At 36.7% G+C, this 19,186-nt stretch overlaps 1 protein-coding gene across 1 annotated transcript in view; it reads right to left on the bottom strand.

The window, feature by feature from the left end:
* LOC150090765 (integrin alpha-PS1-like) overlaps nt 1–19,186 on the bottom strand; it is a 373,692-nt gene that overhangs the window by 108,854 nt on the left and 245,652 nt on the right. The window contains exon 17 of the mRNA XM_090379991.1: nt 18,385–18,464. Within this exon, the coding sequence (XP_090236117.1) occupies nt 18,385–18,464 (80 nt within the window). The remainder of the gene's footprint in view (nt 1–18,384; nt 18,465–19,186) is intronic.

The raw sequence follows: 19,186 nt of genomic DNA, 5'->3' as shown, positions 1-19,186 counted from the left end.
GTTCCAGTACACTAAAAAAAATGGGCTTAACCACTGCTGACAATATTCACTATATGCTGTCAAATGCTACATTTGTGAATTGGTAACTGTGCCATGGAGAGGAGTAAATTTAAAGAAGGTTGAGCATTAGTATCCAGGATTCCCCCAACCACCAACTGTCCTGTGTATTGTTCCATAGTTGTTGTTATTGTGAGGATATATAGAGAGTGTAAACTGATGGCAACAAATTCAGTCACTGTATGTAAAGTAGTGTAGAATGGATGTATCAGGTATGAGAGAAGAGGGAGAAACAGTTCTTTTTTTTTTTTTTTTTTTGTTAGTTGTTGGCGCATCAGCTTCTGTGGCCATAATGCACCTCCCAAAGTTTTTGCATTTTACTGTGATCCAAGCCCGAGGCGGGATTCGAACCCGCGACCTTTAGGTTGCCAGGTAGGCACTTTACCCACCTGGCTAGCCTGGTCAGCAAGAAACAGTTCAGTGTAGCAGCAGACCAACCATCATCCACAGGCACAGATGTGCTTAATGTTTTACATAATCTGTGCACAACTTTGTTTTCTCATTACCATTTGTGTTCGTTGCACATACAGTATACTCATTTTAAAAGTATACCCACATTATTTGTATTAAGTATAAGGGTGATTCCAAAAGTTTTTACAATCATATAATTTTGTTACATACAGGTAGCCCTCGATTTACGTCGGGGTTAGGTTCCTGGGGGACAGGCACAAATGAAACCCTTTATAAAATGGAGTCAATCGAAAATCACAGGGTTAGGTTCCGGGCACCAAAAATTTTACCTACCACTTTGTATCGATTGTTTTATTTTATTAGCATTCTTCATAGTTGTAGTAATTGTTGATGGAAGCATATTCATAGCCCTACACCCAATAGGGCAGCTTTCATCAGATTCTATCCTCCGAATATTGCACTAGGATTCAATTAACTACTTTTACCAGACATGGTGTGTCATTACACTATTAAATTAAAAACTTTATAACACGATTGTAAAAACTACAGACGGCTATCACTATCATTATTATTTAATTTATTAATAGCACAATTAATTAAAAAAAAAAAAAATGTTAGCGTAATAAATTTCCAACACGTGTAAATAATGTAAACAACAATCAACTGAATGCTTCACCGCATGGACCTTTACTACCCGCATCCATGAATTGTTACTTTGAGGATGGGAATCTTTCTTGTGTCTGATACGAATGCTAATTGCTGATTGTCCTAAATCATGTGAACAGTGCACGATACATAGCACAGTATGATGCTGATAAATTGTCTGACATTTTAAACTTTCAATTTATAAAAAAATTGCAAAAAAAAAAATAAATAAATAAAAATGGCACTGTGGTTAGTGATTGGCGCAAATCGAACCAGCGCAAAATGAAGGTTACCTGTACTTCAAATTTTCACAATTTCTCAAAGTATTCACCCTTAGCATCTACACAAAGTTTTCATCCTTCTAAAACAACTATCAGCAGTTTGACCAGTCTTCGTTAGAGATATTTATTCTATTGATGAAGGCCTGAAATGCTTCTTCATCCATCCCTCTCACATTTTTTCCCTTTGAGTAGAATTTTGACGTTTGGAAATAAAAAGAAATCACAAGGCACTAAGTCTGGAGAATAAGGTGGACTAATTGAACACAGAAGTGGCTAAAAAGTCTAATATCAGAGCTGAAGTGTCATGGTGAAGCAAGATCCCTTAAAGTTGATTTTTGGGTTTGTTTTGAATGATTTTTTAAAAAACTTTAGGAAGACATTTAGCAGTATACCACTGACTGTTGACAATCTTTCAATCTTCTAGCTTTATAATTTCAAAAAATCCACTTTTTCTGAAGCAATCAATGTTGGCTTGAGGAACCTTCTTGGTGGAAGGGTTGTTTGAGGGCATCAAACAGTTGATTGCTGCTTTGTTTCTGGATCAAAACTGTATATCCAAGTTTCATAACCTGTAAAGATATCGTAAACACCTTTGGATTTGCCTTCAAACTTTTTAGCATGAAATGGCACCATTTGACACAAACAACCTTTTGACTGTCATTCAATCTGTGAGGACCCATCTGCTAACAAGTTTCATGTACTTTAATGATCATTAATGATGGTATTAATTGCTGCTGATTCAATGCCCATCTTTCTCTAACTGCCGACATGTAATTCTTCAATCTTCTCTCAGTAAAAATCTTACTAGTTCAATTTTTTCAGGAGTGATACTGTTAATGGCCTTCTGTGCAAAGTTCATCTTCAAAAATTGGCTTTTCTAAACTTAAATTCACCGAACCAATTAAAAACTGTTCTAATTGATGCTGCTTGATTCCCCAAAGCACTTACTAACTTTTCATGGGATTCTTTGGCGGTTAAATTCAATTTAAAATTATAGAAAATCACGGCACAAACTTTGATGATTAATCTCCATTTTCGGCTTACACAATCTTAAAAAAAAGAAGAAGAAGAAGAAGAAGGGAAAAAAAAAAAAAACAAGCACCTTGTCAACAAAATTGCACCCTCCAGTGGTAACTATATTAATAATTTCGTTGAAATTCAGCAATTAGGGTAAATAAGGAACATAGATTTTAATGGTACTATCTATTTATTTTAATTATTTAGCAGAAACTGCAAAATGTTTTAGAATGATTCTTGTAAAATGGTACCAAGTAATGATCATTGGTGTAATTTTATGAGTGCTAGTGGAGTATATCAACAGCTAAGAATTTAAAATCATTCAGTTTGTTATAATCCGTTTCTGAAGCCATATGCTTCATTACTGGTGAACAAATGTCATGCCACATATCATTGAGCAATGTGCTTTTTTTTAGCAAAATCTTACGAAATTTCTTGCAATTTTCAAGATAATGAAGGTCTGTAAGTGTGGACCTGTTGGGAATAAGGACCATGAAAGGAAGAGGAGTAAAACAACATCACACAAACAATTTTGCAATCTCAAACAAATCTCTGGGGAAACTCAACAATCAAAAGTGGATTTCACTTGGTTCAACTCAATTTCACTGTAAGAAAACACCTAAAACTTTTCCCATACCAAATCCATGGGATTCATGAGCTTAAATTTCAGGATAATGTTAAAATACCACGATACTGTCACTGGTTTAAAAGTTCCCTTCGCCATAAAGGTATCAAAATTTTGGATAAAATTTATTTCACGGATGAAGCATAATTTCACCTTAGTGGCTACATCAAAAATCAAAACTGAAGAATACAGTGCTGAAAATCCACACTTTTTTTTGTGAAAGCCCCTTACATGCCCAAAAAATTCATATCTTGTGTGGCATATCTCAAGGAAGGATAGTTTGGCCAATATGTTTTGAACAAACTCACCTCTGATGTTTACCAAAGCATCATAATGCAGTTTATTGCATTACTAGAAGAAAATGAAAGACACATCTGGCTCCAAGAGGACAGGGCAACTTGCAAAGTCATATCACACTACACCACACCACACCACACACACACTGAAATGTGTTTGAGTTTCCTCTATGACAGGGGTGGCCAACTTAATCCGTGATGCAATCTACCATCTCAAGAATTTCATTGTGCGTGATTAAAATAGTTAATCAACACATACTGAAAAATGTTGTTTACAAATTTTAAAATTAAATACAATTCAGAATTCTTATTTTAAAATTTATACGTATTTAAATTTTTAATTTATGTGAAGTTTGTGTCTTAATGTTACCTGCCAAGCTTTCAAAATGGGGAATATACTGTGATAAGGCCAACTGTAAAGAATCTTCTGTATGCAAGTCTGTAAGAGTAGAGCAATTCTTTGTCTTTGTTTCAAACACGAAAAGGCCAATTCACATAGATATGTGGAACCAAAACAGGGATTTAAAAGTTCACTGCATTTTTTTACATTTAGGTATTTTTCTCGGCAAACATATTTTCAAGTCTTTTTCTAATGATCTGGCTTTTAGGAAGATATCATTTTGCAGTGTAATAATTTCATTTTCAGGTAATATTTTCTCCATGTGAAAAACCTCAGCAATGTTTTCTGCAATTTGTTTCATATCTAAGTCGACATTAAATGGATAAGAAATATATTGAACAATGTCTTCAATTGTTTTAAAATCGCTGAATCTGGTTTCAAAATCATCCACAACTTTCTCAATTTCAGAAACATATTTCTCACTATTACATTCAAAAATTTGCAATGTGATCAAATTTTTTTTCTTTGAGATCTTTAGCCATTGCCAAAAATTGATGTTTATATGCAGAAATACTACTAAACATGTCACTCATATTTTTATTTTTTCCTTGTAATTCCAAATTCAAATCACTTAATTTACTGGTAAACTCTGCCAAAATAGCCTGATCACACAATCACTCCATATCTTGTATAATCATCTCCCCTTTGATCAACAAATTTTTTAATTTCATTCAGCAAATTTTGAAATCTATGTAGAAACTTACTGACTCAGCCACCTCACATCTGTGTGTAATATCAGATCTGGTTCATTTTCATCGAGTTCATTTTGAAAAGTCCCTTTGAAGGGATTTCCCTCTGATGAAATTCACGATTTTGAAAGCTATGTCCATAACACTTTTAGTATTTAATCTTTAGCTGGCTAACACTTGTTGGTGGATAATGCAGTGGAAACTCAAAAAATCTGGGAATTCATCATCCTTTTGGCACAATGCAATGAATCCGTTAAGATGTCCCTCATTACTTTAGCACCATCTGTTGTTATTGATACAAAAATGTTGTTTTTAAATTTTAAAATTAAATACAATTCAGAATTCTTATTTTAAAATTCATACGTATTTAAATTTTTAATTTATGTGAAGTTTGTGTCTTAATGTCATCTGCCAAGCTTTCAAAATGGGGGATATACTGTGATAAGGCCAACCGTAAAGAATCTTTTGTGTGCAAGTCTGTAAGAGTAGAGCGATTCTTCGTCTTTGTTTGTTTCAAACACGAAAAGGCCGATTCACATAGATATGTGGAACCAAAACAGGGATTTAAAAGTTCACTTTTAAATCCCTGTTTTGGTTCCACAATAAAATTTTTGAATGTTAAATACAGGGTTGTTAAAATTAAAGTATCCCTATGTAGAGGACTCCGGAGCGAGTTCTAAGGTTCGTACTGAAGAGAAATTTGGACAACAGGTACAATAAAAAATGCACTTGCCATTTATTCAGGAAAAAAAAAATAGTTACAAAATTTGTCGCCATATGACAAATTGGCACTGTGTCAATACAAATCACTTGAACAGCACTACAATTGTTCAATGTGTCCTCCATTTTGGTCAACAACAGTTTCCACTCGAAGAACAGCATTTTCTATAGCAGAACGTAACGTGTCACCTGGAATAGCCATGACATGACGACTAATGCTGTCCTTCAGAACTGCCAGAGTTTGACATCCTTCCTGATAAAACCTGCTTCTTCAAAGAACCCCACAACCAGAAGTCTCATGGGGTGAGGTCCAGTGATCGGGGGTGGCCAAGATGTCTGGAAACAACGGCTGATGACCCGCTCGTCTGTAAAGTGTTACCTTAGCAATCTTTGGACACAATGGTGGATGTAAGGTGGCACACCATCTTGCATGAATATGGTATGCTGAAGGCAACCAGGTTGTTGCAGCTCTGGTATTGCGAAATTTGCCAACATTTCATAATATCGCTGTCCAGTGATGGAACAGTTGTGCGGTCCAGTCGGTTTTACCTGTTCAAAAAAATATGGCCATAAATCCACACCACACTGTCACTTTTGGGGAATGCAACAGGACCTATTGGATAACTCGAGGGTTTTCTGTTGCCCAAATGAATGCGACAGTTGTGCGTATTCACTTGTCCATTTAAGCAGAAGTGGGCTTCATCACTCTAAAGGATGTTCCATGGCAAAGTGATATCCACTGTCATTCGTGCCAGAAACTGAAGTGCGTATGTGAAACAAATATCTGCATCACCATGCTTTAGCTGCTGCTGCATCTTGTAAGGATAGTACCGCAACACCTGACTAGCTTACAGTGGAATACAGCATGTCCACTTTGCGAGAAACAGCTGGCACACTTGCGCTACCACATGGAGATTGACTTGATAAATACATGACAGCCATAGTCAAATCTTCAACACGAGAGAAGTACATACAACCTCTCCCTGGTTGAACACCAAGGTGTCCTGTTGCTTCAAATTTCACAATCATTTTGCGGACAGCACAAACAGTCATAGGTCCAAGGCTTATGCACTTCTGATACCAGAATTCTCTGATAGCCACAGCTGCATTGTTGCTGATCTGATTATAGCTTCACTAATAGCACCTTTTCCTGCAATGTTGTTGACATTGCTGCTGTAGTGCAGGCAAACATCTACAGTACTGTATGATTTTGAAGAGACTGCTTTGCTTTTATACAGTACAGTAGAGCTGAGTAGTGGTGCTGTGACAATAACTTAAATGCAAATAATGTAAGTTATTTGCATAATCGCAACTAAGATAGTTACGTGCCATACAGTGACAAATTTTGTAACTACCCCATTTTTTTCCCCAATAAATGGCGAGCACATTCTTTATTGTCCCTGTTGTCCAAATTTCGCTTTAGTATGAGCCTTACAACTTGCTCCAGAGCCCTCTACATAGGGATACTTTAATTTTAACACCCTGTATATCAAGACCTCTAGTTCTTTCTTTTAACAAAACCATACCCAGCAGTTATTCTCTAATGGGAGAATCTTCGAAAAACATATGAACAAAAATGAGCAACTTAGCTGTATCAACTTATGTCTGTAGATTCATCCGGTTGTAAAGAAAAGGATACAAAATTAGCAATATGAGCACGCAATTGTTCGCTCACATTTTTACTCATTTTTTCGATGCACCACATCACAGTATTTCGAGATAACTGCAGATCTAGAAGAGCACTTTTAAATTCATTTTTGTTCTTAAAATTTTCAAAAAAAGAGATCTGTTATTTCTAAAATGCGTCTTTGATGAATTGACCATCAGAAAATGGTTTGCGTTTCTTTGCAAGAAGACTCACTTTAAATGATGCTACAGTTACTGCTTTCAATTGTAAATTAGGCGTTATGAAGAAATTTTGTTGTGTGAATAATCTGGATTTAAGTTGTTTCAATTTATTTTTTCTAAGGTCACTATCAGGCAGAAAATCCGATTGGTATTTACCATGGAGTGCATTGAAGGCCTTTCTAAATTTCCTTTTTTGGGTATAGCCACGGAAGCATTGCAAATCAAACAACATTTTTCTTTTATCATTATAAAAAAAGTATTCTAGTTCCCACTCTTGATGAAAACAATACGTTTTACTCTTTTTCATAGTATTCATTTTAAATCAAAGGGTATTAAATTAACACATAAGTAATGTCCAGTTATTAATATTAAGTAAGCTAAATAAGAATTCGACACACACACACACACACACACACGCACACACACACACACACACACTCCACAACCTAACTGCGCGAATTTTCACTAGACAAGCCTGGCGGCTGCGCAGCAGTAAAAGTAGTCATGTAGATCAACTGATTTTAATAAGCACATGCAGTGGGGTGCATAATAATAATAACATTTAGATTTTGACTCATCTATTTTTTATATATATTTAAAATTCGTTGTGATCAACCGAAATTAAAATCGCCATCAATGGTAGATCCCAAATGACTTGTTGCCCACCCCTGCTCTATGACATCCCTTAGGTTGTACAGTAAGGATGCAAATGATTTTCCAGTGAATATCTGCTTGTGTTCCAAGTAGTGAACGTACAAAATTTCCTTAGCATCCCAAAAAATGGTGGCCATAATCTTGCCAGCTGAAGCTTTTTCTGAAATTTTTTGGGTGATCACTTGGTTTCAAGATCCCAGTGAAGAACCCATGATTCATCTCCCACAACAATTACGGAGATGAAAGTTTCAGGATCCCTTCCATAAAGCTCTAAATTCTCCTCACAACACAGTACTCTAAATTTCTGCAAAGGGGTCAGAAATCTGGGGACCAATCTTGCACAGTCCTTAGTCATCTCCAAATGTTCATGGAGGATGGTTATAACAGTTCCCTCAGATGTCACATTCCCTAGAGATTTGGGACACCTTTAAATGTCTGTCATTCAGCACAAGGGATTTCTACAGCTTGGCACATTTCTGGAGTGGTTGCTGCCACAGGCCTTCCTGGATGTAGCTCAACTTCAATGGACTCTCTATACCACTTGAATTGTTTGGACCAGAATATCACCTGGTACTCTGAAGGTGCACTGTTGCCTTACACAGCACCAATGTTTCATGAATGGCCTTTGCTGATTTCCTTCTTTGGTGAGAAATTTGATGACAATAAAGCTCCAATTTCAGAAAAAAATCCATAATTTGATACAGGTGTCTTCCATCTTTCTGTTACAGCAGCACAACCTAAAACATAGTGGGATCAAAATTAGTGATTTAAGTTGAGATATGTAGGAACATAATATAAATTATGAAGGTTGCAGCAATGTTAGGTGGGTTGTAAAACTGCTAGCTTGGGGGGATTCACAGACTAAGAGATTAACAGCAGCTGCAGGCAGATGTGGAAATGACTCTTGCACTGCTTCTATTAGAATGAGCAGCAGCCTGAAAAGCCAGTTGCTGGGGATTTCAGGAACTGCAGGAGATCAGGAAACAAGTAAATACATGGGCTGTGTTAGAGTTAAGAGTAAGAACAGGTGCATGTACACCAATACTAGGAGAATAGTAAATAAATTTGATGAATTTGAAGTGCTGGTTAAGACATCCAAGGCAGATGTAGTTGGGAATAACTGAGAGCAAACTGAAGGAGAAACTGTTGAAATTAAACACAAGAAAGGCACCTGAGGGTGGATGGGATCTATCCAGTTATATTAAAGGGGGTTTTCAAGGGAAGTAAGCAAACCTTTAGCAATAATTATGAGAGCATCCTTGGACTCGAGAGAAGTCCCCATGGACTGGAGATGTGCAAGTGTATCTCAAATTCACAAAGGGGGATCAAAGGGTGACACAAGTAATTACAGACCTGTTAGTTTGACTTCTATTCCAGGGAAAATAATAGTCACTGGTTAAAGAAGCATTTCAGGGTCATTTAGACAAGACAGCAGTAATTGTTTCACAATAATTCAGACACAGCATGGGTTTGTCAAGGGAAAGTCTTGTCTGATCAATTTGATTGGATACGATGATGTGGTCACAAAGGAACTGGATGCAAAAAATAATTTTGATATCATATACTTGGATTTCAGGAAAGCTTTTGATACTGTTGCACATTGAAGACTACTGTACAAACTGGAGTAGTATGGCATTAATGGCAAGTTGCTACAATGAATAAAAGGATGGTGAGTGGGAGAAAATAGAGAGTGGTAATCAATGGGTACTGTTCTACGTGGACTAATGTTATTAGTAGTGTCCCTCAGCATTCGGTGTTGGGCACATTGTTTTTTTATATTTATCAATGTTATTAGTGGACTAATAACTATGTGGACTAATATTATTTGTGGAATCCCATAGGGTTCAGTGTTGGGCCAACTGTTGTTTTGTATGTTTATCAATGATATTGATATCAGGCCTAGTGTTGAAGTTTGTAGATGATATAAAGGTTGGCAGGGTTGTTAATGACAGTAATGGCAGTGTGCTACTGCAACAGGATCTAGATAATTTGGGCAGATGGGCTGAAGTGGCAACTGAAGTTTAACATTGACAAATGCAAGGTCCTGCATATGGGTAGAAGTAACTGCAGAGGAACATAATGACTGTGTGGTAGAAAATGCAAAAGACCTGGGAGTGATTGTGCAGTGAGATATGAAGTTTTCTTAGCAATGCAGACACGCTGTCTGCAGGGGGGAAGTCTTGTCTGACCAATTTTATTGGATACGATGATGGGGTTTTATCATGATATACAGGAATATTGCTAGCAGAGAAAAGGAGGTGATTATCCCTTTGTATAAGACAATGGTCAGTTACTGCCTTGAGTACTGCGTACAGGTCTGGAGGCCTCATTTTAGGAGGGACGTGGAGTTGCTTGAGGATGTACGGAGAAGGGCAACAAGATTGGTGAGGGGAACGAAGTGGGCCAAGAAAGTGGGCTTACCAAGAAAGGCTTAAGTTCTGCAAATTGCAGTAGCTGGAGACTAAGCACCTGCAAGGTGATCTGACTGAGATGTATAAGGCCTAGAATGGGTTAAGCACACTGAATTCTGATGGGATTTTTTTGGTTTCTCAGATTACGAACCTGAGTCGGAATAATTTCAAATCAAGGAAAGACAGTTGTAGAACAGATGTGCAGAAATTTGCCTCCAGCGGGGGTTAATTGCTGGAACAAACTTCCATCTGTCGTGGAAGTTGATAGCTTAAATAAATTCAAGGAGGAACTGGATGAACTTTTAGAGGGAATGGTTGTGCAAAACTGGTTAGTTTTTTTGGCTGATGCTACATAAGCTCATATGCTAGCTTTCTTGCATCACATGCCTCTATTACTGCAACTATTTCTAAAGAGCTAATCATTTTTCTAAAGATGTCTTTCTAATCGTTAAATGATTAGAAAGATGAGTTTTTTGTTATCAATTATAAATGCAAATTTCTATGCCCATTGCACTATTTGATTATCTATATGAAACTTTTTTTATGAGAATAATTAAAAATAAACACAGAACATGACTGCCTGTGCTCATTTAGAAAAATGTTTACAAGCAACTGCATCCTCAACTTCTCAATTTCAATAAACTAGTAAATGGTATGGAGGAATTTCACTACAAAATAGCAATTATTCAAACTAGAATTTTCTAAATTTTATTTTTTGAGATATTTTGAATATTTCATAATTAATGAAATGAACTTGTTTGAAAATATATTTCATTTTAATATCTGATATTAAATTTTGAATTAATAGTGAAATTCACAGAAAAACAAATAGGTATAAGAAAAACGTTAGCATTAGTACAGTCATGTGATGGAAGAAAGCAAGCTTATACACCATCACCATAAAAAAAAAAAAAAAAAAAAGCCTTCCCATTTCACTCCAATAGTTTTTCCAGTTCCTCCTTCCAGCAATTAACCACCTGCTAACTAAATACAAATTTCTGCACTTCTATTCCATAACTGACTTTTCTCAATTTTGAATTTATGCCCCCTCAAGTGTGTATTCTGAGAAAGAGGAAGGATCCCACCACCCCTGAGCTTACTCAAACCCTTCATGGCCTTATACACCTCAAAACGATCACCTGACAGGTAATCTGTTTGAGGTGTATAAAGCCCCCTCCAGATATTGCCACTTGCAGATTTTAAACCTTTCTTGTAAGAGAAACCCTTTTCCCCTGACCAGTCTCATTGTCCTTCTCTGTACTCATTCCAGCAGGTCTACAGCCTTCCTAAAATAAGGTCTTCAGACCTGTATGCAATACTCATCCCATTGTATAAGTACTGAGTACTTTTATAATGGGATGATCACCTCCTTATCCCTGCTAGTCCTGTATATCATTGACAGAACCCCATGAGCTGCTCTGGAAGCTTGTCTGCATTACTCAGAAAACTTCGGATCTCACTGCATAATTATCCCCAGGTATTTCTCCACTGCCCTGAGTGTAGTACTGCACCGTTGGTACATTACCTTGGGGTTACTGCTACCCATATGCAGTAATTTGCATTTGTCAATGTTAAACTTCAGTTGCCAGCTCTCAGCCCACCCATCTGCCAAACTTTTCTAGATCCTGTTGCAGATGCATACTGTCAACTAAAAACCTGGCCAACCTTCAGTGTCTGCAAACTTGGGCATTTAAGCTGATATACCTTCATCGATATCATTGATAAATACAGAAAACAACAATGGGCCCAACACTGATCCCAAAGTGCCTCCACAATTAACATTAATCCATGAAGAGCATTGTCCATTGATTACCACTCTATGTCTTCTCCCACTCAACCATACCTTCATCCATAGCAGCAACTTGTCTTTAATGCCATAATGCTCAGTTTATACAGCAGTCTTCCATATGCAACAGTATCAAAAGCTTCCTTGAAATCCAAGTATATGATATCAAAATTATTTTTTTTGCATACAGTTCCTTTGCGATCACATTACAGAATCCAATCAAATTGGTCAGACAACACTTCTCCTAAACAAACCCATGCTGTTTCTCAAATATGACTGCAGTCTTGTCTAGAAGATCCTGCAATGCTTCTTTAACCAGTGATTCCATTATTTTCTCTGGAACACAAGTTAAACTAACAGGTCTATAGTTACTTGTGTCACCTTTTGAACCCCCTTTGTGAATTGGTGATACATTTGCACACCTCCAGTCCATGGGGACCTCCCCTTAGTCCAAGAAAGATGTCATAATTATGGCTAAAGGTTTGCTTACTTCCTTTGCTACCTCCTTTAATAAAACAGGATAGATTCCATCTATTTGATGCACAGTTCACAACTTTCTCCTCTGTCAACCCCTGTGACTTGGAAGTGTTGTCAAGGTGGCTTTGTGTTAGTGGAATTACTTGTACTCTTATTATTGGTTTTTTTTTTTTTTTTTTTTGCTGCTGCTGTCAGTGTCACCTTCCACACAAAGGGACCTGGCCCACTCAGAAAGAGATATTTTGGGTAGAATTGCAATATCTGCCTGTGTTGAAAATTCTTTAATGTTTCTGACTGGCATGTGATTTGGAAGGCATTAAGTTCAATACCTGTTTGCATATTTCTTCGTATAAGACATTTTCTATGCCTTGTACTTTAAAAATTTCTTACTCAATTTTCAAGATTCACAAACTTTAGAATATGCAATATGAGCATATTCTAAAGAATTCTAAATGACAATTGAGTCACTATTGTGCTACAGAAGTTCATTCAGATTGGAAGTGAGAGTCACTTCCAATCTGAATGAACTATCCATTCCAATCATATGGAATGGATAGTCACACCTTTATATGATGTTTGGAAGTGCTCATACTTCTGGCATTTGGAATATATGGATGAACCTCGCAAGAAAGGTAACCAACTTTAACTGATGCAGTGAGATATGGAATACTAAAGGTGAAAATAATGGTCTTTGTAGGGGTAAGAACACCATCCTGTTTGGTGTTCCTACTCTAACACTTATAACACATGCTTTAATCTCTTCAATAATTTCTTATCTGGGGCATGGTACAGAGGTCGCATTCTGGGAAAAAAAAAAAAAAAAAAAAACCTATAGAGATGTTTAAAATTCTGTGTTGAATTACTGAAATCGGAAGGTCTCAAAAAGTCATTTACATCAACGTCTGCCTAAAATGACTGGGATGAAATGTTTCCACAAGGATATCTCCTGAAGTCATTCAACCACTTTAGAAGTACCTGCTATGCTTTTCTGTACAAGAAATGGAGGTAAGCTGCTAAGAGGTTTCATCGATAACAAATGTATGATTCACAATGCTGGTAAGTCCAGTGAAGAACTCGGCATACAGACTCTGCAGTCACTAAGTTTAAGAGAGCCACGTTTGCTTCTTTTTTACTTGAATATTGGATTTATACTCAGGATACTAGTCACATAAGAGGCAGGAAAAGTACCACCAAGTGATAAGAAGTTATAGTATTAAAGAAGTTAGTTATATGAAAAAAGAAAGATATCTTCCCCCTCTTGTTAGAAAGCTTACTTCTTTATTTGGAGGAGCAAAAATTCCATAATTATATAAATTAAAGGTTTCAATATTCTCAGTAATTAGTTCTCTGAAAAGGAGGTGCTTTCAAATCAGTCAGAAATCATTGTGGTTACTTGTGTGGCACTTGAGGGGGGGAATGGTATGAACAGTATGAAAAGAACCACCTCCGCAGTAATCAGGTGCTAGACCTTCACACAATTTCTGCTTGCACTCATGGTTTGAGGTACTCCGTATTTTCATTGCAAGTCCTAATATTGACAACAATAAAGGACCTACATGCATCCTACTATACGGTCTGTTATTATATAAAATGAAGATCAAGAGTATTACTCCCTCTAGTTACCTCCCGAACATGCTGCTGTAGAAAACAATCATCCAATAAATCCACAAAAGCCTTGCTAGTGTGTGAGTGACCAACCCACAAATTCCAGTCAATATCTGGGAAATTAAAATCCCCCATTATTAGACACTGATTTACTGGCACATTTTATTTCTCTGCACAATTGCTCATTATACTCATCAGATTCATTAGGCCTATAACACACACTTACTTTCATTTTTCCTTTCCCAGTACTTTTGTCACACCAAACGGACTAAACATTACATTGTCCACCAACATCAATTGGTTTGTTTGTTATTTGGTTTTTAGGAGCATTAGCATGGTCACGGGCTCGAACCCCGGTCTAATCAAGAAGTGTGTGCTATGCACTGCTGCTCCTGCCCACCTGGCTACAGAGGCACCACATCATTTGGATGCACTTCCTTGGCTTTTATGTGTCTTAACTAATAGCATAACCCCTCCTCTCTTCCTGTCCTGTCTATCCTTTCTGTACACATTGTACTCCCCAAATTCCAACTCTGCACTGCCTTTATCTGTGCGACACCACGTCTCTGATATCCCAACAATATCTGCCTTTGATGCCTTCACTAGCACCTCAAGTTTATCAAATTTATTAACTATACTCCTAGCATTTGGTATACATGCACATGTTCCTGCTCCTAGCCACCCTAACACAGTCCATGTATTTACTTGTTCCACTCTGACTCCCAGCAGTCCTGGAAATCTCCATTACCTTGCTTTCCAGTCTGCTGCCCAAATCTAACAGAAGCAGTGCAAGAATCATTTTTGCCTCTGCCTGCGGCCACTGTTAACCTTTTAGTCTGTGTACCCCAACACGCTAGCAGTTTTCCGACCCACCTAACACTGCCTCGATAGCATCAGCAAATATTCTTGCACCCTTTCTATTTAAGTGTATCCCATCCTGTAGAAGCAGTCTCTACTGTTAACAAGCACAGACCAGGCTGGAAAAAAAATTCTACCCCTTGAGCCTAGCACAATCTCTCCAGGCCGAATTGATCGACAAGGCTCTCAATATATACTCCATCCTATTGTGTCTTGGCAGAATTGCAAACACTTTCAAATTCAACCCTAACGGCTGTTTTTCAACATTGACCTGTACTTGTTAAGTAATTCTGCCGGTCTCCTACCCTTAATATCATTAGTGCCAAAATGTACGACAATATTATCCTTTGTGACCTTAAAGATGTGCGGAAACTTTCCTTTAGCCAGTAGGTGGTTGATTGCTGGAACAAGCTTCCATCTGTCATTGTAGAAGTTGATAGTTTAAACAGATTCAAGGACAAGCAGAACTGGACAAACATTTAACGTGAGTGAATGGGTGAAATGAGAAGGGGATGTGTGGTTTTTTTTTTTTTTTTGGCTGATTCTATATAAGCTTGCTTTCTTGCATCATGTGCCCTTGCAAATGCTAATGACAAGTGCTAGAACAATTTAAATTTTGGTTTAAAATGCATGTCATTTCCTGCTGCCAGATCTTGACTAGTTTTTGTGCTTTCCCTTTCTCCCCTCCCCTTCTCCCAATTCGCCTTGCTTTTTTCATCCCCTCTTTTTTAAATCCCCCCAACACTTTTTCTGGCCACCTCTAGCACATAATGACCATGCTATTTAAACTGATATGATGTCAACTGTTAAGTTGATAAAGAGCCTTGATAGCTTCTTGTGCCCTTGTTTTTTTAGATTCCCCTCTTTCTTTTATTTAACTGATATTATTCAATGTACATTGTTCTTCATGGACGAATGTTATTAGTGGAGTCCTCACGAGTTTGGTGTTAGGCCCACTGTATTTTCTATATTTATCAATTATATTGATGAAGGCATATCAGATTTAATCACCAAGTTTGCAAATGATACAAAGGTTGGCAAGGTGGTTACTGACAGTATGCTACTGCAACACGACCTGGAAGGGTTAGACAGATGGGCTGAAAAATGGCAACTGAAGCTTAACATGATAAATGCAAAGTAGTGCATATGGGTAGCAGTAACCCCTGAGTAATGTATCAACTGTGTGGTACTACATTCAGGGTAGTGGAAAATGAAAAAAGACCTGAGGGTAATTGTGCAGGCAAACATGAAGTTCTCTGAGTAATGCAAACAGCTTCCCAGGACAGCTCATAGGGTTTTGACAATGATATACAGGAATTTTGCTAGAAGGGACAAGGAGGTGATTACCCCATTGTATAAGGCAATGGTCAGGCTACATCTTGAGTAATGCATACAGGTCTGAAGGCCTCATTTTAGGATATAGAGCTACTGGAATGGGTACAGAGAACGGCAATGAGATTGGTTAGGGAAACAAAGGGGTGCTCTTATAAAGAAAGGCTTCAATTTTGCAAACTGCAGCATCTGGCTGATATTGTAGCTTGCTTTCTTGCATCATTTGCTAATGTTAATTGGCACTGGTGGACTGGTGCACTAAAAAGAATACAAAGTGAAGAAGCTCAAAAATGAGCTTTTGTTTGAAATGACTTTCAGTTTGGCAATTATGTTTTTCTTTGTTCTCAACATCCTGAAATCACTTTCCTCTGAAGGCAGTTCTCACCTTGGGAAAGAGAAAGAAGTCTGCTAGTGTTAGATCAAGTAGGGCAGATGGTTGATCTGTATGATGTCATGTTTTATCAGAAATGGCTTTACCCAAGTGCAGAATGGGCAGGGGCATGCCATGCAACAAGAACCGGCTGCCTTTCTCTTGAAATTGCAACCAAACATGGGAAAGATGCTTCAATAGTCTTTGTCAATAGTCTGTATGTAGAATACAACATTGACTCTCTCGCTCCCTCTTCAGTTCCAAATTCCTTGTGAATCACACTCTGTTTGTCAAAAAACATGATCAGCATCATCTTGATCCTGGATTCCTGTAAACAAAACTTTTTGGGTCTGGTGATGATACTGAAGTCCACTGCATGCTCTGACATTGTGTCTGAGTCACTAAACACCCAACACTCATCTCAAGTGACAATGCAGTTTAGGAAATTAGGACTGTCTTGACAAATCTGGATGAAGTCTTTACATGATGACACTCTTCGTTGTTTCTGCTCATCCATGAGGCTGTGTGGCACAAATTTTGCGAAGACTTTTCCTTTCCCTAAATCTTCATGCAAAATTTGAAAAATCATCTCCTTATTCAAATGCAACTCATCAGCCATCATTCTGAGGGTCAAACAATCTCTTGCCAAAATTTACAAACTTTTGCAATTCTGTCCTCACTGAGAGGATGTCCAATTTTTGGTTATCATGGAGATCTTCATGTCCATCTTTGAACCACTTATACCATTCAAACACACTGGTACGACTTAACATTTGTTCAACATAAACAGCTTTTAATATTTTATATGTTTCTGCTGAAGATTTTCCCCAGTTTAAAGAAAAATTTGATATTCGTTCTTTGCTCCACTGAAGAATCATGGACATAGAACATTAATGCTACTAATGAAACTGGTTGGTACTTGTCAGCCTACTGGACAATCTCTGTCTCACCATCTGATGGAGGAAGTCTGAACTACAACGTACCACTCGTTTATTTTCATATTCACCGAAAATTACTGTAACAAGACTAGCCTAGGAACTTTATTGTTACACATTGTATTTTTACCACTTTTATTATTATTATTAGTTTTTACTCTTATATTTATCATATTACACTAAAGCTGCATTAGTGGTTGCAAGAACTTATGAAAATTTCTTGCATTATGAAAAAAAAAAGAAATATATAAATAAAAGCTATTGGCTTTGAATAATAATTTAATGATAATTTTATTTTATTTCATAATAAATCAATTCAAATTAATATTATAACTACAATTTTATTTGTTTAATTATTATGATTACTGGAAATATAGGATGGTATATCTATTTTATTCTTTATGCTGAAGTAATTTTGTCCCTCGTTTTTAAGAGGGGAAAAAATGGTAACCTTATAGTATAAATAATGATCATCTACTTGATTTAAATTTTTTCTTTTGCCATGGTGAATTCCCCTCTCAATTTTTCCAATCAATAAAAGGACTACTTAAATCTTCCGTAACATGCATTCACCTATTCCACCTGCATATTGAGACTCTCGTCATGCACTTTGCTGTCTTGTGGTCTGTAGCATATCCCCACTTTCATTTCTCTTTGCCCCACACAAACTCAATGAAGGGATACAATAGTTCTGAATCTAGGAATGCTCTTGTTGCACATGGCTTTTGAAAAGGAAAATGACCCCATATCATCTTACCCTGTCTATCCTCTAAAACAAGCTGCCCACACCATAGCAAAAGTAATCATCCATCCCCTATTTCTAGATGACACTAAGTTTCCATTAAACTTATTTTATCAGTGTTAGCTGTCCTAACAAAGGATTCCACACAGCTTTAAGAATGTCAGTCAATTTAAATAACATAAAATTACTACTTCCCACTTGCTATACCATCTTTTAGGTACTTACGTATTAGCTTTGATTGCAAATTTCAAAAATTTTTCATCATCTGATACACCTCGAGAACTAAAACGAATCTGGAATTCCACCTTTAAAAAAAAGTTTTTTTTTGTTATTATATCTGTACACCTGAATTCTTAAATTTGATTCTAATTCAGAAAAGTTATCTGAAATAAAAACAGAAAGTGACAATGTAATCAGAAAATTTAAGTTAAAATTATATGATGAAAACATTTCAGTTAACAAGTGCATTTATTATACTATCAGCATATATCCAATAAAAAATGTTTTGGAACATCACAGGCATTTCATTTATAGGAATTCTTGTTTGTTTGTTTACACTGAAGATATATATACAAATATATGACTTAATTATAACCAAGTGTTAGGATTACACAATAATAAAATTACAGTTCTTGTAAATATAATTTTACCTAATTTACATAAAACTAATTCTGCAGTATGATTTACACCACTAAATTATAAGAAACTACAAAGCATAACAAAACAATTTAGAAAACAGAATGGTCAAACACACTTGCCCCTTAATAAATCTGTGCAGTGGCAGCAGTATAACTGCATTCTTGTCTAGATGACCCTACATTACTTCTTTAACAAGGGAGTTCATTATCATCTCTAGAAGAGAAGTCAAACTAATAAGTCTGTAATTATTCATGTCACCTTTTTAATTCCCCCTACTGTGAATTTGGAATACATTTGTACATCTCCAGTCCACAGGGATCTCCTCTGAATCAAAGGGTGCTCTCATAATCTTGGCTAAATTTACCTCTTTTCCTGCCTCCTTTAATAG

Source organism: Mastigoproctus giganteus, chromosome 1 (genome assembly GCF_048544385.1).
Source record: "Mastigoproctus giganteus isolate SK-2022 chromosome 1, ASM4854438v1, whole genome shotgun sequence".
NCBI classification, from domain to species: Eukaryota; Metazoa; Arthropoda; class Arachnida; order Uropygi; family Thelyphonidae; genus Mastigoproctus; species Mastigoproctus giganteus.
The sequence above is the reverse complement of the archived record's forward strand: the minus strand, read 5'-3'. Positions and strand labels throughout refer to the sequence as shown.